At 48.4% G+C, this 18,830-nt stretch overlaps 1 protein-coding gene across 5 annotated transcripts; it reads left to right on the forward strand.

The window, feature by feature from the left end:
• Positions 1–912: 912 nt before the first annotated feature.
• TMEM39B (transmembrane protein 39B) lies at positions 913–18,724 on the forward strand. Of its 5 annotated transcripts, XM_082614021.1 has the most exons (9): positions 913–1,026; positions 2,686–2,812; positions 3,322–3,541; positions 4,150–4,233; positions 4,553–4,707; positions 11,916–12,252; positions 13,161–13,348; positions 16,641–16,761; positions 18,278–18,724. In XM_082614021.1, exons 1-9 carry the CDS (start codon positions 1,023–1,025, stop codon positions 18,518–18,520), a joined length of 1,479 nt encoding a protein of 492 aa, XP_082470147.1. In that variant the 5' UTR covers positions 913–1,022; the 3' UTR covers positions 18,521–18,724. The 5 variants fall into 5 exon arrangements, with proteins under 5 accessions (XP_082470147.1, XP_082470149.1, XP_082470146.1 ...); XM_082614020.1 differs by lacking the exon at positions 913–1,026 and having other exon boundaries at positions 2,628–2,812; XM_082614022.1 differs by lacking the exons at positions 913–1,026; positions 2,686–2,812 and adding an exon at positions 3,952–4,034 and having other exon boundaries at positions 3,428–3,541.
• The last annotated feature ends 106 nt before the right edge of the window (positions 18,725–18,830 follow it).

An 18,830-nucleotide genomic window follows, 5' to 3' on the forward strand; every position in this document is an offset into this window, starting at 1 on the left:
TGCAGAATTTACTAATTTTTTTATCCATCTCCTCCCATTTAACTGTAAGCTCAGTGAGTATCTATTAATTAAATATCTACTAAATCATTTAATTAACTGACTCTTGTTGTCTATTATGTGCCAAAGACTGTGCTAAGTAACAGAGGTACCAGATGATTGAGATATCTTATAGGTCTTATGAGGGAAGAAATCATAACGGTTACTAGTAGCAGCTCATTTATCGAGTGCTTCCTCTGTGTTAAGTGCTTGCCATATATCATAATAGTAATGACAGCGAACATTAATTAAAACAGACTCTGAAAAAAACAAAAACAGACTCTGTTCTACATGCATTATTTCACCTTATAGGCCACCAAGGCCTATAAGGTGAATATTACCAGTAAAGAGCAAGAAACAGGATTTCAAGTCTTGGAAATGTCAGAATCAGGAATTGAATTAAGATGGTGGAAGAAGGATAGGGTCAGATGTGATAAATAATTAGGACTTAGGGTCAGCAATAATAGGTGGAAGATTGGATGTGGGGGTAGAAGGAAATGGGGAAATAACTCCCAGGTTTTGATTGGGGTGGACCTAAGAGCAATAAGGCCAAAGAGAAAAGATGAAAGCCCAACTTGGGACGCGATGAGTTTGAGGCGCCGGAGGACCACTCATGGATGCAGGAACCGAGAGGCTATTCCGGCCCCCTCCCTCGGCCCTGAAGAGGTGCTGGGAGAAGGCACGCAAGGTAAGAGCAGGAGGTGGGTTCCCCTCCCTCTCGGGTTTTTCAGCAGCAGCTGCAGGAAAGGCGTGGGGGACCGCGAGACAAAGAGCGCGCGGGACTGCCTTGGTCCGAGCGGCCCCTTTAAGAAGCGCGCCCCCAGCTTCTAGCCCGCCTTGTATGCAAATTTGGCGGCGAGGCGGGAGCGCGCAGCTGATACCAGGGGACTGGGCTGCGGCGGTTAGTCCTCTCCCGGCCGCCGTCGCCTCCGACATATTGCCCGCTGGAGCTGCGGCGGCGAAGCGGAGAGCGCCGGGGGGAGGAGATGGGTGAGCGGCGCGGGTCCAACTCGGCCCGGGAACGGGCGGGCTCGGGGGTTAGGACGGCCAAGCTGCTAATTGCTCCCCCACGCGGACAGGATCCCGGCGAGGGGAGGGGGAGGGGATGTGGGCGTAGAGGGACCCCGCCCCCTCCTGTCGGTTTGCGGGTGGGGCTTCTGTTGTGGGGGCGGGACATCGGAGCAGTGGGAGGGGCTTCCAAATGCTGAGGCTCCCTGGGGGCCTTGGTGAGGACCCACTCTTCTGGGCGAGAGCGGGCCGAGGCTTAGCGGCGGGCGTGGCCTTAGTGCTAAGGGCGGAGCTCCTGAGCTGTAGGCCCCGGTGCAGGGGCAAACTTTCTGGGCAGTAGGGGCTTTGTACTGGCGAGGTGGGCCGGGAAGGAGACCTTCCAGAAGAAGGGAGCCCACTCTGGAGCCAGGCTTCTGGGCAGAGAGAGCTTTTATTGGCTTGTGGGCGGGTTTTATGAGCTGACAATTGTGTGTAGGCGGGGCTTCTGGGCTGAGGGGCTTCATGTGGGTGCAGAGCTTCTAAACAGAGGAGAGTGGGTGTGGGCAGAGCATCTGGACTGAGGGTGCCTGTGTGGGGTTTTCCAAGCCAGGTACAGTAGTGCATGAACAGAGCTTTGGGGCTGGGGGCTGTTTGGGGCAGAGCTCCCGGACAAAAACTTTTCCGAGACGTGTGGGAAAAGCTTCCAGGCTGAGAAGCTAGGGCAAGGGGTGTGTGTGTGTGGAGGCTGCTCTGCTGCCATGAGGAGGTATGAACAAGGCTATAACTTTGACTGGGACTGGGGTGGTGCCTTGGAGCTTTGTGCAGGACTTTTGTGCAGGGTGGTGCCTGGGAGCTTGGGCTAGACTGCTAAGCCTAGAGAAAGAGGTTGCAGGTCCAAGTTTTGGGTTCACAACCACACCATTCTCCCTTGACACTGTGCTCAGGCCCTGGGTCCTGACCGTGAGAGTCCAGGATGCCCACTAAGCTGGATCTTGGGTCCTGGAGAAAGAACTTCAAGGGTGCCCATAGTTGTAAGCCTACAGGGAGTTGTAGTATCTGAAAGGAGCAGTGTACACCAGCGCTAAGAGCGCAGGACCCAGACCCCCAGACTACCTGTGACACAATGTAAACTGAGTTTACCAGTCTGTGGAACCTTTCCGGATTCATTCCCTCATCAACAGTTATTGAGCACTTACATCATGCTGGGCACTGTGGTAGGAGGAGGGGATACAGCAGTGAAAAGGACAGATCAGGATAGTGACCTCACTGGCCTTCCATTCCAGTGGGAAAGATAGACAGTAAATATGTTAACAAATGAATAAGATGAAGAGTGAATTGTGAAAAAATATAGAAATAAGATAGAGAGTTATGGGGGCAGATACTTACAAAATGGCAGGGAATGGCTCTCCAGAGAGTACAGCAAGTGCAGAAGGTAGCAATAAGCTTGGTTTGCTCAAAGAGAGAAAGGCCAGGCTGGCTGAAGCATGGGGGCGAGGCAGGGAATGGTAGGAGATAAGTTGGAAGAGGTGGGCAGGGGCCAGATCATGGGTCTCTAACTGAGTGACAAAATGAGATAGCAGGTAACTGGTAGCGAGTATCATTGCTGTTATCCTTGACATATGCCCTCTGGCCTGAGGATCTACCTTATGTTGAGCCCTGCAGGAGGACGAAGAGGTCCCAACAGGACATCCTACTGTCGAAATCCACTCTGTGAGCCAGGATCCTCTGGGGGCTCAGGTGGGGGCCACACTTCCAGCGCATCAGTCACCAGTGTCCGTTCCCGCACCAGGTAAACTTTCTGTCTTTTGTGCCTCACTGTGTGCTCTCAGGAGCAATCTGGACAAAGCTCTCCCTGACTGGGCTCTAGGGTGTGATACCCTAGATGCCAGACGGGGGGCTTAAAGGGTGGGGAGCAGCAGAAAAGTCCCAGAGGGTGGTCAGTGGGACAGATGCAGTGGGACATAGTGTAATAAACCCGAAGGCCTGGATTCCAGTTACAGTTCTGCTTCTGATTTGCTGGTGGCTTGGACAAGTTGTCTCCCCTCTCTGGGCCTCCTTTTCTTCATCTGTAAAATGGACCTAATAATTCTTTCCTTCCTGGGGAATGTTGGAAAGACTGAATCAGCTTATGAATAGGAAAAGGGTCTGTCAGCTCCTTTGTCTGACAGGCAGGATTAGGAGGACTCCATCCCTGCCCTGAGCTGCTTTTCTGGTCCTGCTCTGCAATCCTGTGCCCCAGAAGTGCTTCTTGGTAGGGTTCTCAGGTCAGCTCTTGATGTTGTTCCCTCCCACCCCCAGGAGCAGTTCTGGGACGGGCCTCTCCAGCCCCCCACTGGCCACCCAGACGGTCGTGCCCCTGCAGCACTGCAAGATCCCTGAGCTGCCAGTCCAGGCCAGCATTCTGTTTGAGTTGCAGCTCTTCTTCTGCCAGCTCATAGCCCTCTTCGTCCACTACATCAACATCTACAAGACAGTGTGGTGGTATCCGCCCTCCCACCCGCCCTCCCACACCTCCCTGGTAGGTGCCCAGCTAGGACCCGCTGTGTGTGTGTGTGTGTGTGTGTGTGTGTGTGTGTGTGAGTGAGTGACATGTTTGGTTTTAGTTTAGCATAGCTTACGCAGAACCCTGTGTGTTTGGCCTCATGCTGGGCATGAGAGGTATAAAAAGAACAGGAAACTGATGATTCCTGAACGCTCACCCCTAGTGTGCTCAGCACCACACTACACAGTGTAATGGTAGCAGAGATGAATCTGACTCAGATTTTGTCTAAAGGAGCACAGAGTCTTAAGTCCTGTGGGGGAGGTGAGTCACAGGCATACATGGCTATTTCAAGGAGAGGAAAGAGCTCTGTGCAGAAGGAGAGGTGCAGGGGCAGGGGCATGGGTGATCAGAGCAAGAGGGCTCACACACCACTCTCTTGTCTCCAGGGACTGTCCCACTTTCCTCCTCTGGGTCCTGTTCTACTCCTCTAGGTATTTTCCTGGTCTGACTCAGCTGGAGGCCTATGAAGGTCAGAGAGTGGGGACAGTCCTGATGGAAAGGACTGGGCAGGGGGAGGTGGGTATGTGAAAAGCCCATACACGGGCAGGGGGCCCACGTGACCCCCAGCCTCTGCCCCCTGACAGAATTTCCACCTGATCGACTTCAACTTGCTGATGGTGACCACCATTGTTCTGGGCCGCCGCTTCATTGGGTCCATCGTGAAGGAGGTGATTGGGTCCCAGAGGCTGGCCGGGGAACTCTGGGACTCCCCTTTACCCATGGGGGTACCAAGGAGGTGTGCCCAGCCCTTCAACCCTGAGGCGTTTCCTTGGGGCTCCCTTTGAACTTGGTTGAAGAGTATTACATCCCATCGGCTCTTGGAGTTTCCCGGGCGTCGAGGGAGAGGATTCACCTTGCCAGGTTCTGCCCAGCCTGCTGCCCCACGTTTCCCCGGGCGGGATCACGGGCCATCCTGGGAGGGATTTGGGCACAGCCCCCATGACCTCCATCCAAGGCCCCATCCCGTCCTCTCTCGCCCTGACCCAGGCTTCTCAGAGGGGGAAGGTCTCCCTCTTTCGCTCCATCATGCTGTTCCTCACCCGCTTCACCGTTCTCACGGCAACAGGCTGGAGTCTGTGCCGCTCCCTCATCCACCTCTTCAGGACCTACTCCTTCCTGAACCTCCTGTTCCTCTGCTATCCGTGAGTACCCCTCACTCCACCCCCTCACTGCCCAGCACCTGTTCCTGGCCTCTGCCCTGAGTGTGGCTGGGCACTGGGCCCCCCCTACCCAGTAGACTCACAGGCAGGCAGCAACAGTACTCTCTCACATTGTCTGACAATATCGTCCTGAGATCAGGACGATTAGCTTTCTTTTGAAGGAGCAGAAACTGAGACGGCAGGCATAATTTCCCCAAGGTGCCCTCAAGGGGGAGGTCAGAAGGGGACTCAGATCTGAGTGTATATCCCACAGCTCCTGAGGGGGTATGCACGGGCTTCATCTTCCTCTCTCTTCCTTTCCTCTCTCTCTGGTTCTTTCTCTTTCTCTGTCTCTTTGCATATCTTAGTGTTTATGTAGTCTCTCGGTGCCTCCCCCCAGGTCTGTATGCTTGCAAGCACCGGGGTGCGTGCATGTTTCTGTGTGGGTGTCTGTGCATGAAGCATGTGTGTGTGTGTGTATGTGTGTGTGTGTGTGTGTGTATGTATCTTCACATGCATATCTGTATGTCCGTTTGTGTGTCTGCTTTGCTCACTCACTTCCTCCGTCTTGCCAGAACCCAGATTGTTGAGGATGGAAAGATAGTGTCTGGGAGGAGCACAGGCCTGCCCCTTTCTGGACTAGAATTGGGGAGAGCTTTGGCAAGATGTCCACTCTGGCTGTTTCTGGGCATTAACAGTAATTTCCCAACCCCTGGGCTTTCTGAGTCATGAACTTCCTCAGGCTGGGTTACCTCTGTTCCCTGGGAAGCTTCAGAGCTGGACACTCGTTTCTCCCCTGCGTGATCAAAAGGTCACTGTCATGGTAGGAGCCCAATCACACTTGCTTTAGTTATAACTAGTTTTTAATTATAAGAGTGATACATGTGTCATGTAACAATATTAAACTTTACAGAAGCTTTTAACATAGAAAATGGAAGTCCCACATAATCTCAGTCCTCCAGCAAACCATTATCTTGCAGCATGTCCTTCTAAATTTTTTCTGTGCAAGTACCCTCACATATACATTTTTTTAAATTATTTATTTATTTATTTATTTATTTTTGGCTGTGTTGGGTCTTCGTTTCTGTGCGAGGGCTTTCTCTAGTTGCGGCGAGCGGGGGCCACTCTTCATCGCGGTGCGTGGGCCTTTCACTGTCGCGGCCTCTCTTGTTTCGGAGCACGGGCTCCAGACGCGCAGGCTCAGTAGTTGTGGCTCACGGGCTTAGTTGCTCCGCGGCATGTGGGATCTTCCCAGACCAGGGCTTGAACCCGTGTCCCCTGCATTGACAGGCAGATTCTCAACCACTGTACCACCAGGGAAGCCCACATATACATTTTTTAAAAACATAAAAATAGGGTTAATCTTTGTGCATGATAATGTATAATTTATTACACGTTCACGTAGTCATATAACTTGGATATTTTCCCATGGCAGTATATATGGGTCTGCCTCAGTTGTTTAAATGGCCTCATAGTATTCCATTGAATAGACTTTTCACAATTTTTTTTGTTTGTCTTCTGTTGGTGGACTTTTGAGTTGTTTCCAGCTTTTCCCTGTTGGAAACAATGAGGCAGGGAACATTCTTTTGCATACATCTTTGCACACTTGTCCAATATTTCTGTACAACAGATTCCCAGAAGTAGAATTATTGCACCAAAGGTATGTTTTACATTTTTGATAGATACTAACAAATGGCCCTCCAAGATTGTACTGATTAGAAATGTCAACAGTTGCCTTAATTTGACACTTTCTGGTTACTACTCAGACATCACCCAGTGTTCATATTTTGCTTTATTTTATATTATTTAATCTTTAAATTTTTATTAATATAAGACAAGTATATCATTAAAAAATCAAATGCAATAGTGCTAAAAAACTTGATGATGGAAATTCTCTGGTGGTCCAATGGTTTGGACTCCGTGCTTTCACTGCTGAGGGTGCGGGTTCGATCCCTAGTCAGGGATCTAAGACCCCACGAGGTGTCGTGTGGCAAAAAAAAAAAAAAAAAGCTTATTATGAGAAACAGCCTTTAACCCCACCCTCCAGATTTTTAGTCCCACTTCTCAAAAGCAACCTCTTTTACTGTTTCTGGTTTTAAGTGTTCTCTGAGTTACCTCCATAATTCTAATATCCTTATGCTTTTGTTTATTTCTTTACACATTTATTTATTGATTTTATAATTGGGTAATAGGTTCACATCATTAAAACTGAAAAACAGATAAAAGAATGTAGAATGAAAAATTCTTCCCTTGACTCCTGTTTCCCAGCTACCCAGTTTCCCTTCTACTCTTAGAAGGAAGGGAACCTGACCACCACAAGAGGTAACCACCATGTTTCTGGTTTCTTGTATATCCTGGAAATGAATGTTCTGTGCATATACAAGCATACCACACACACACACACACACACACACACACACGCACACGCACACATGCACACATACATTGATTCCCTGCATTGACAGATGAAGATTTACTTCACCTTCCATCCGTACTGTTCCTAGTATTTGATAATTGTTATTCTTTTTAATTTTCTGTTGGGCCTCTTTTTCAATAATATGAGTATGCCTATGTTTTTTATTCCATCAACAATAGTCAGTGTCTTAATCCCTTTTATGTAAGAACATAACATTAGGAGCCCTGTCCATCGGCTTTTCCTCCCCTCTTCCTCCTATCACTTCCTGGCAGCTGTACTCTTATATTGTCATGCTTGACATTCACATTCTCCTATATAGCCACATTTAAGTCTTCCATTCTTTGTCTAAGGCTAATTTTAAAAATTAAAAACCAATAAGTGGCCTTGATATTATTATGAGTATGAAAATATTATTCACTGCAGGACCGAGTAGTGTGCATAGATGATATTCCTTCTCTATATTTACTGAATTATAATCTTGGGCCTCTTAAAAAAAGAATGTTCCTAGTGTCAAGGTCAAATGGTTTCTCTTTTCTTATATTCCATCAATTGCTTAAAACCATGCCACATTTTAGTTTGCTTCATATTTAGATAGTAACTTTCTTATATAGCTTTTTATTTTTCTTGGAGTTTCTAATTGCCTTTCTTTTTTCTTGTTGACAAAAGAATGATGGGCCTTCATCATATCCTCAAGTTTATCCAGCCTGTCAATCATACTACCTGTTGCCTGGAGTCCATTTTTCCCCCCAAAGACATCCCTCCTGGAGCCCTCCATCCTCCTGGTCCAGTCTGGAGTGGTTGCTCTTTAAGCCTGCTATACAGCTCTCAGCCTGGGACTTCCTTTCTCTGCCCTCCTGGGTTGGATCCACTGTTTCTTGGATCCTGTGTCTTCCTCTTTCTTGGTTTTCTCCCTTATTTTGCTGAAGTGCATTATGAGGTAATTTTCTTAACAAGGGGTATATGGGAGGTATATACAGTCTTAGTCCTTGCATGTCTGAAAATGCCTTTATTCTGCCCTCATACTTGATTGATGGTTTGGCCAAATGTCGATTTCTAAGTTCAAATTCATATTCTCTCAGAATTTTGAAGATGTTGCTCCATTGTCTCTAGCATCCAATGTTTCTAATGAGAAGTCTCATGCTAGTTTGATTCCAGTTACTTTGTGGATGACTTGTTTTTTCCTTTCTGAAAGCTTTTGGGAGTATTCTGTTTATCTTTTGATTATTTGAAATTTCACAAGAATGTGTCTGATATGGAACTTTTGTCATTCATCTTATCAGTACTCTAGGACTTTTTTAACCTGGAGATTTGTGTATTTCTTCAGGTCAGGGAAATTTTCTCCTATTATTTCTTTGATAATATCTTCCCTTCCATTTTTTCTGTTCTCTCTGGGACTTCTCTGCATCGCATGGTAGACCTCATAGATTGGTCATCTGTTTCTCTTATATTTTCCCTTATACTTTTCATCTTTCTCCCTTTCTTCCTCTCCCTCCATCCCTCTCTCCCTCCCTCCCCTCTTTCTTTCTCTCTCTGACTCTGTCTCTCTCTTTCTCTATCTTTTTCTCTCTCTTTCTTTTTATGTTGTCTTTAGGGGGATTTTTTCAACTTCATCTTGCAGATTTTTTATTGAGATTTTTTTCAGCAATCATATTTTTCATCTCTAAGTCCTCTTTCTTGATTTCTGATTGTTCTTTTCTCATAGCATTCTGTTCTTGTTTTAAAAATCTCTTATGTTCCCTCAATTTTGTCTTTCCACCAGGTCAATTTTTCTGTTTCATGCTGCTAGTTTTCTAAGTGTAGTTAGTTTCTTTGGTTGTCTGTTTACATTTAAGAGTGGAGGACTGAGTGGCTTGGAATGCATTTTCTCTCCCTCTGCCATTGTATACATGAATGGGAGGTTTGACTGGGAATTCTAAGTATGTGGGCAGGGCACACTGACTGGTAGACTTTGCTTTAGGAAGAGTGAATGAGGTGCTAACTGTCAGGCTGTGGGCACCCAGACTGGTAGACTTTGCTTTAGGAAGAGTGAATGAGGTGCTAATTGTCAGGCTGTGGGCACCCATAGACCAGAAAGGGGAGGAGGTATTACTCTAGGGTGCCCCCATTAGAGACCTCAGTTCTCCTCAGTTTATTCAGTTTCTTTAGAGAAGAATCTTTCAGGGCAGATTGTGTCAGGTTTGTAGGAGAATAAAGGGAGTGACTCATAAATGAATACAGATCTGTGTTTAATCCCATTTGTTCAGCCCTGCTTCTCACTTCTACCCTCTATCAAATGTGCCCACTTCAAGCCAGTCTCTCTTGGGTCACTCTGGGCAGATAAGCTCCTACCCCATTGTAACCCTCTCATGGCACATTCTAGACCTACGCTATCCAGTTTAGTAATTCTAGCTGCCTGTTGTTATTAAACATTTGAAATAGGCTAGTTTTAACTGAAATGTGCTGTTAGTGTAAAACGTACACTGGATTCTGAAGACTTAGTACAAAAAAAGAAAGTAAAATATCTCATTCATAAATAATGATTATATATTGAAGCGATAATATTGTGCCTATATTGGGTTAAGTAAAATAGAGTATTAAAATTAATTTCTTCTTTTTTGTTAATGCGGCTTCTAGAAAATTTTAAATTCCATGTGTGACTCTCATATTTCTATTGGACAGCACTGCTCTAGATGATGAGCTCCTCATCTGTCAACATGTTTCCATCTGCTATCTAAATTTGTCAGAATCACTTATGTACTGGTAACCCCCACTCCCATTCTCTTTGCTGATATGGATTTATTTTCTACTTTTATTTATTTACTCTCTACATTGATACCGTCACATCTAGGATGGAGAGGATGAAAGAGGATCTGCCATCTTGCATGTGAAGTTGTTTCTAACTTGTGACCTGTCAGAGCAGCTACTTGCTGTTACCAAATAATTTAATTGTATCGGCAGTCCTTCTTAGTGGCAAAGCCAAGAAGATTCTTAAGTACTTGTCCTTAAGGTTGAGTCTGAAGCCCTTGTATGTTCATGTAGGTGCCCCACGCCCTCATTCCCACCGAGTGCCCTGAAGAAGGTTTTGGGAATCCCATTTCAGTGTTCTTTTCTGTCCCATAGAACCATTGACCTCTTTCTTTTCTAAACAAAATTGTACTGATCTTCTACTTTAGGCCAGACACCATGCTGGGCATTGTTGCAAAGATTAAAAGAGAGTATTTATAAAAACACTAGCATAATGCCTGACTGAGCATAGAGAATCAGTACAAGCTAGGTAACTTAAGGCAAGTGAAGGAAACTGAGGCTCCTAGAGATTATATAACTTGCCCTATATCACAGCATTAGTAAGTGGCAGAGCTGGGATTTTAATCCTAGCCTATTTGACCCCAAAGGTTATGCTCTTCGCCAGAATTCTCTAAGTTATCTTACTTGAACCTTGCCCTAGGAGAAGTGGAAGCATTCCCATTTTATAGGCCAGAAAGCAAAAACCCAAAGAGGCTAATTATATGAGTGCCCAAGAACACTCATATATCCCTTCCTGGAAGTTCAGAATAAAGAAAGAGAACATCACTATAGATAAGAAAATGTAGCATTCTCACTGGCTCTGGCTCCTGGCAGCAGCCCAGGGACCCTTCTGGAGCTATGTCTGAGGGCCTGGGGAAATTGAGAGGCCCTAAGCTAAAACAAGGAATGCCTGTCAAGAGCACCTATCATGACGTTCCATGTACTGTGCTTGGCACTTACCCACTTTAATGATCTACTCTTCTGGGCTATGGGTCTGTCTAGTTTTCTCCTTAAATGATATCAGCCACACACTCCATCTCTTAACTAATTAGCTCCAGCCCTGACCTAGGGGTACTCCTCAGGGGAAGTGGTTTGTACTGTTCAAGGGCCCATTTCAGTGCCTGGCACATAATAGACACACAATAAATATTGTTCCTGAACTGTCCTCCTCTGCAAGCTAAAGAGCTGTCCGCATGTGCACCCATGACAATGTCTACCTCTCCTTTGTGGTACCATGTATATTTTCAATTAATGAATTACTTGTAGTATTTGCTGAGTATCTGTCTTTTTTTTTTTTTTTTTTTTTTGCGGTACACGGACCTCTCACTGTTGTGGCCTCTCCCGTTGCGGAGCACAGGCTCCGGACGCGCAGGCTCAGCAGCCATGGCTCACGGGCACAGCCGCTCTGAGGCACGTGGGATCTTCCCGGACCGGGGCACGAACCCGTGTCCCCTGCATCGGCAGGCGGACTCTCAACCACTGTGCCACCAGGGAAGCCCTGAGTATCTGTCTTGATCACCGGTACCAGACAGTTCTGGATTTGAATCCCAGCTCTATTACTTCCTTACTAGTTGTGTGACCTTTCGGAATCCACTCCACCTGTCTGAGTCAAAGCTTCCTCAGCTGAAAAGGGCACAAACTAATAGTACCTAACACAGGTTAAGAGAAACAAAAGAAGAGAATGCATGTAAAGCACTTAGTACAGTATCTGGAGCACAGGTTGTGCCCAGTGAATGTGGACTGTTATGATTACTGCTGGGCAGCAATAGTGTGTGAGGGCTGGGACTCGTGTCTTGCTTCCTACTGTATACCTGCCGCTCAGCACAATGCTTGGCACGCACTTAGTGCTAATACATGGGTTGAATGACTGATCATTGGCTGGGAGGCTGGATGGCTAGAGGGTCCGGTAGAGTCTCCCCTCTGAACAGCCAGGAGAGCTAAAGCCCAGGAGGAAAGAAGATTCCCTTGGTGGTTAAGAGTTGGGATCCTGGCCCTTGGGCAGGCCTGCCCTCACCACTGTCTTCCCCAGCAGGTTTGGGATGTACATTCCGTTCCTGCAGCTGAACTGTGACCTCCGCAAGACAAACCTCTTCAGCCACATGGCCTCCATGGGTCCCCGGGAGGCTGTCAGTGGCCTGGCACGGAGCCGGGACTACCTGCTGACACTGCGGGAGACGTGGAAGCAGCACACGCGGCAGCTGTACGGCCCGGATGCCATGCCCACCCACGCCTGCTGCCTGTCGCCCAGCCTCATCCGCAGTGAGGTGGAGTTCCTCAAGATGGACTTCAACTGGCGCATGAAGGAGGTGCTGGTCAGCTCCATGCTAAGCGCCTATTATGTGGCCTTTGTGCCTGTTTGGTTTGTGAAGGTGCGTAGCTTGACCCAGGGAGGGAAGGGGCCTCACTCTGCTGCCTGCCCCCCAGGAGCCCTTTTGCCCGCATAAATAACTCTGCTGCTCTTGATGAGATTCCCATATGTGCTCCTGAGGGCCAGAGTGACTACTGCCTTCATTTTAGAGTGGAAAAAACAAGGCTCGCTGAATGGACATGGCCCGCACGAGGTCACCCAGCCAGCGAGGGGGACGTGGCACTGTTGTTTGTAATACTTGGTAAAGGAAGGCGGTGACTTGGTGTTTCCGTGTGGCGGTTTTGGCACAGGCACGTCACAATGTCCTGCTTTGTCATTAAGTTCGAAAGGCAGGACTCATCCAGATCTGAGTGACTCCAAAGGCCTGTGCTCTCTCTCTGGCTTGTATGGCCATGTGGGAAGGTACCTCCCCAGCTGGCTTGACACATTTCTCTGAGGATGGGCTGCACTGAATGATTGGGGGTTGAGAGGACTTCATGTCCGTTGGGCACCTACAACCTGCTAGAACGTTGATGAGTATTATAATCCTCCTCACGCCTCTCAGCGGTGGTTACTCTTATCCTCATTTAACAGATGAGGAAGTTAGCCCAGAGAAGTGAAATGACTTGCCCAAGGTCGCATAGTGACTAAGCAGCAGAGCCAAGATTTGAACTCATTTCCGTTGAACCCCAGAGCCTGTTCTCTGGCTCGGAGTGGGAACAATTTTTCTTTGTAGAAAACTGAGTAGTGGGCATAGGGTTTAAGCCCATGATTAAGCCACCTTTGTTAGGTGTTCAGTCCTTCGTCTCAGGCCACCCCGAGGTCTCTCTAGGGCTGTCTTGATCTCCGAGACAGATGGAATCAGGGATGGGGGAGGGAGTGAGGCCATTATGGGTATCCAAGGTCTCACCCACCTCCCGCTGCCCCCAGAACACACATTACTATGACAAGCGCTGGTCCTGCGAGCTCTTCCTGCTGGTGTCCATCAGCACCTCGGTGATCCTCATGCAGCACCTGCTGCCTGCCAGCTACTGCGACCTGCTGCATAAGGCCGCTGCCCACCTGGGCTGCTGGCAGAAGGTGGACCCAGCACTGTGCTCCAATGTACTGCAGCACCCGTGAGTCTGCCCTTCTCTGCTTGACCCCAGCCCCCCCTGGTCAGTGTCTGGAGTCACTCACCTCCCTGCTCATCAACTCATTCATTCAATCAGCAAATAGTTATTGAGCGTGTCTTGTATGCTAGGCCTTGTGGCCAGAGTGGGATATGGCAGGGCCCAGGAAGGACATGTCTCCTGTCCTTGGGTAACTTGCAGTGTCTTGAAGATGGGAGGAAGGCAGGTGGTAAATTCATAGACTCATTGACTTTCTCATTCACTGACTTAGGTACTTGCTCATTGGCTGATTTGCTCATGCATTCACTCATTGCTTCCCTCCTTCCACTCACTCATCCATCCAATCATTGGCTAATCTACTCTTTCAGAAAGCATTTACTTCTACCTAAGCTGTCCCAGGCCTGGTGCTGTGTATTGGACAAAGGAGCTTGGACTTTGACCTATAGGCAGAGGGGAGCTATGGAGGGTTTTGAACAGTGGAGGGACCCATTCCAAGGTGTGCCTTAGAAACATCAGTCTGGTAACAGGGTATGGTGCTGTGTTAGTTGATGACATACCCTGGCCAGGGAAGAAAAGCCACAGGGAGGAAATGGCTAAGACGAGACCCCTTGAGGAGTTACAGTCTGGTGCGGGTGATAGCCATGTACACAAAGCGTTAGGATGAGTAGGGTGAAAAAGGCCCAGCTGCAGGATGGCATTGCACTCAGAGCAGAGGCAGAAGTCACCCTGCTCAGGAGCCCTGAGGGGCTGGGCTGTCCTCCCCTCAGCCTGACCCATCCTTCCTGGTGCCTAGCATTTCTACAGCCCTTCATCACCGTCTTTTTACCCCAGTTATGCTAATTTTCCTGCCTGTATCCCCCCATTAGACTGGAAGCTCCTCAAGGCTGGGAACATCTCTGAATCACATCTCAGTCTTGGGCCCAGCACAAGGCCCAGCCGAGAAGAGACCCCTAGGACAGGTTTGTAGAGATAGGCCCACAGAGATGCAAAGGGAGGCCGCAGAGGCCAAGCCTCCTGATGTTGGCCCTCCATGCCAGTCAGGGTTCTTCTCAGGCTCTGTCCAGGTGGTCCAGAGAGGGGATGGATATTGCCAAATGGGCTGAAGTGGGACTTGGCTCTGAGGGGAGCGGGGAGAAGAAAGAGAGTACATGGCTGAATATGAGGATAAACCTGCCCATGGCTCACCATGGTCTGCGGGTAAGATCCAGGCTCCTTCACGTGGCTTCCCATGACGAACTGACTCCTACCAGCCTTTCTGCTCCGTCTCTTCCCATGCCCCAACTCATACTCTGCTCTAGCCAGACCCAACCTCTTCGGATTCTCCAATTCTGTATGTTCTTTTTTTTTTTTTTTTTTTTTTGGCCGCATTGGGTCTTCGTTGCTGCGCACAGGCTTTCTCTAGTTGTGGCGAGCGGGGGCTACTGTTTGTTGCGGTGCGCGGGCTTCCCATTACAGTGGTTTCTCTTGTTGCGGAGCATGGGCTCTAAGCGCACAGGCTTCAGTAGTTGTGGCTCGCGGGCTCTAGAGTGCAGGCTCAGTAGTTGTGGCACATGGGCTCAGTAGTTGTGGCGCACGGCCTTAGCTGCTCCACAGCATGTGGGATCTTCCTGGCCCAGGGATCAAGCCCGTGTTCCCTGCATTGACAGGCGGATTCTTAACCACTGCGCCACCAGGGACATCCCTGTATGTACTTTTGTATCCAGGCTTTTGCCTATGAGGCATGTTTTGCGTGGAGTGACCTTTCCAATTTTCTTTTCCTGTTTAATTCCTATTCATCCTTTAGCACTTTGCGTCCTCCAGGAACACTTTCCTGACCACTCGGGATAGGTTCAGTGTCCCTGCCCTGCCTGTGCTCCCCCTCTGCTGTGTTTGCTTAGTTACTTGCCTGTCATTCCAAGACTAAAGCTCCTGGAGGTCAGGGTCCTTGTCTGTCAAGCACTCGGCCATCTCACTCCTGGCAAAATGCCTGGCTTGTGATAGGTCCAACAGCAAACTTTTTGTGTTTTTTGTATGTAAGCTTTTTTTAAGGTAGAATTTCCATACAGTGAAATTCACAGATCTTGAAGTGTACAATTCTTTGAGTTTTGATAAAGACATACACACCCATGTAACCCTTCCCCCATCAAGATACAGAACATTTCCAGCCCCTCAGAAAATTTCCTTATGGCCCTTCCCAACAACCCCCTCCCCCTGGCAACCATCTTTTCATTTCATTTCACCATAGGTTAGTTTTGCCTATTCTACAGCTTCATGTAAATTAAATCATACAGTAGACATTCTTCTTGGGTCCAGCTTCTTTCATTCAGCATATTGTTTGTGAGGTTCATCCATGTTGTTGCATATGACATGGTAACTTTTTTAAATGAAGGAATCAACAGGACAGGAGCATGAGATTGAGCTTCTTGTGGACAGTTATTCTCAGTCCTCTGGCCCAGGACCCTTAGGTTTCCTGGGAGATCTCAAAGAACAATGGAAGAAAATTCACTGGTCCCACAACCTTATTCACGTGCTCTCTGGGGCGTCTCTGTGCCAGGCCTTGTGGCATGCTCCGAGGACACAGAAATGAACTGGACACCATCCCTTCCCCTTCAGCGCTCCGAGACTAGTGAGGGATACAGGGAAATAAATAAGTGACAACACATTGGGGAAAGTGGACCAGTAGCAGGAGATTCAGGGAGCATTTAAAAGATGCTGAACTCTGTGGGATAAGGCATCTGGAAGAGCAGTCCAGCTGGAGCGGGCACCTCATGAAGAGACAGGAGCAGTCAGGTGTGCTGGAGGAACTAGAGGCAGTTCTGGGTGGCTTGAGCAGGTGCTGTGTGGTGGGGGTCATGGAAGGCCACACTGGGACTCGGAGGCCATAACACATCATTGGGGACTTGACTCCAGGGGCACCAGAAAGCCTTCAAAGGGTTTTGAGGAGAGACTAGTCAGGCTTGGCTTGGTGTTTCACAAAGACCACTCGGGCAGCTGTGTGGTGGACTGCTGGGAGGCTAAAAGTGAGACTGATGGAAGGCTAGATGAAGAAAATGACCCCAGGGAGGGAAAAAGGTTTTCTTGAAATCCCTCAGAGACATGGATGTCAGCCCTAAACCTTCCGACTCCCAGTGCAGTGAATTTCTTACAGTTCTTACCCATTTTACAGAAAAGGCAACTAAGACCCAGAAAAGGAAAGTCACTGTGTCTAAGTGATAGAAATGGGAGTAGAGCCCTGGTGATCACCCCGTGCCCAGTCTTCTCACGTCCCCTTGTGTGAGTGAGCTGGGCATAAGGGGGTTTTGTCGGGCTGTGCCTCCAGGTGGACTGAAGAATGCATGTGGCCACAGGGCGTGCTGGTGAAGCACAGCAAGAACGTCTACAAAGCAGTGGGCCACTACAACGTGGCCGTCCCCTCCGATGTCTCCCACTTCCGGTTCCACGTGAGTCTCCTCCCCTGGGAAGGAGGGGTGGGGCCTGATCTAGAGGGCAGGAGGATCAGCTGGGCAGGAAGGTGATGTCATAGCAAGAGGCGGCTATTTTCAATATTTCCCAAATCCAAAAGAAGACAATGCACATGGGCAGCCCAAGGACAGCCATACAAATGATCCCTTCATAACTGTAGCTCACTTGGTACCAGGTCTTTGAAAACATTGGGTGGAGGTAGAAAAGATGATACAACAAAAGGAGGGGTTCTTGGTGGTCAAAATAATTACACTCATCATTCCTTACTGTGTGCCAGGCACTGTGGTAAACACTTCCCATGCACCCTCCCATTCAGTCTTCACCAGAACCTTGTGTATGAAAGAAATACCAGGGCTGTCCTGGTTTTCAGGTACTGAAATCAGCTTAGAGAGTTTAACTTGTTCCAAGGGTGCCTTACTGGGAAACTTGGGAACTAATGGTAATGGCTCACGGAGTCAGTACTATGGAAAGGGCTGCTCAAAATCATCTGGGCTGGTGGTTTCCATTTTATTTACTTATTTTACTGTCAAAATCCTTTTTTCCAACTCAGTCAAACTAAAGTTCAGTATGTAGGACCTCATGGCGCTGCTCTGTTTGAAAGGGTTAGAACTCCCCTCACTTCCTGCTTACCACTGTGGTAGCCCCTAAAAGACCTCCTGGAACCTGGGGCTCTGAGGAACACAGTTTGAGGAATCACTGATCTGGGCTAACCTCTTCTTTTCCCAGTAGAGAAACCTGAGGTTCAGACAGGGAAGGGACTTGCCCAAGGTCCTACAGCCTGTCAGGTGCAGAGCTGAGCCTGGCGTGCTGGTCTCTCGGACTCCTGTTTCCTGGCACTTCTCCTGCCATCCTATAATCAGCTCTTGAGGTTTAGGTACCTTGGCCCCTGCAGAATCAAGATCCCTGGGCATCGATCGTTCTTTTAAACTGACCAGAAAAATTTTGTTAGTCTCTACACTCTACCTTGCCCTTTAGACACCAGGTAAGAGTGATGCGTCTCTGTGTCCCCTGGAAGCTTCTAGCCTAGCGGGGGATGCTACACATGAAATAGTAAATGACTCAGGCTTTATAGTCTATAATAACTTTCCATGCCTCTGTCATAAGATTCTGCTTTGTTCAGGCCTGACAGTATCCAGGAAGTCACATATAATAAGGTGTTGGTTTTCGACCAACAAAAGTTTGAGAGAACAAGCAGGACTTCTCAAGAAAAGTTTCTGGGAGGAGGTGGAAGTTGATCCGGATCTTTTTTTTGTTTTTTTTGATCCGGATCTTAAACAGCTTCTGTGGGAAGCAGTAGTCTTGACAGAAGCAACACCACAAACAAAGGCAGAGAGATGGCGAGGTCCACGCCCAACCCTATGAAGTCTTCTTCCCCACCCAAGTCTGCATGGGGCCCGAGAGCTTGACCCCTTCCCTGGCCTACCCAGAACCCCCTTCCCAGAGGCAGGTTTCTGGAGCCCCCTTTCCAGTCCATGCCTACTCCTTCCTGGGCAGTTCTTTTTCAGCAAACCCCTGCGGATCCTCAACATCCTTCTGCTGCTGGAGGGCGCGGTCATCGTCTACCAGCTCTACTCATTAATGTCCTCTGATAAGTGGCACCAGACCATCTCACTGGCACTCATCCTCTTCAGCAACTACTACGCCTTCTTCAAGCTGCTGCGAGACCGCCTGGTATTGGGCAAGGCCTACTCGTACTCGGTCAACCCCCAGAGGGACCTAGACCACCGGTTCTCCTGAGCCCCAGGGCAACCCAGGGACAGCATCCAGGCTTCAGCCAGGGGCTCCCTGGGAAGCGGCTGTTGTGGAGGGATGGGTGAGGGGCAAAAAAAAAAAAAAAACAGACAAAAAAAAATCCACCAGAGCTTTGTATTTTTGTTACATACTGTTTCTTTCTTTGATAATTGATGTGATTATGAGGAGAAAAAAAAAGTCCTATTTTTATACTCCCAATAAGCCTGTGTCCTGTATTTCTTTCTCCTTTTCTTGCCTGTCAGGCAGAGAGCAGAGGTGTGGGATTCTTGGCCAGGACACCCCATGTGTGGCTTCT

Source organism: Mesoplodon mirus (genome assembly GCF_964341445.2).
Source record: "Mesoplodon mirus genome assembly, chromosome: 3".
NCBI lineage: Eukaryota > Metazoa > Chordata > Mammalia > Artiodactyla > Ziphiidae > Mesoplodon > Mesoplodon mirus.

Excerpts from the sequence above, each read along its gene's own strand:
- TMEM39B (XM_082614020.1), top strand. The coding sequence starts at position 2,643 with ATGCCCTCTGGCCTGAGGATCTACCTTATGTTGAGCCCTGCAGGAGGA. Across the intron at positions 3,542-4,149 it reads CGCCCTCCCACACCTCCCTG|AATTTCCACCTGATCGACTT; the intron begins GTAGGTGCCCAG and ends GCCCCCTGACAG. Across the intron at positions 13,349-16,640 it reads TCCAATGTACTGCAGCACCC|GTGGACTGAAGAATGCATGT; the intron begins GTGAGTCTGCCC and ends CTGTGCCTCCAG.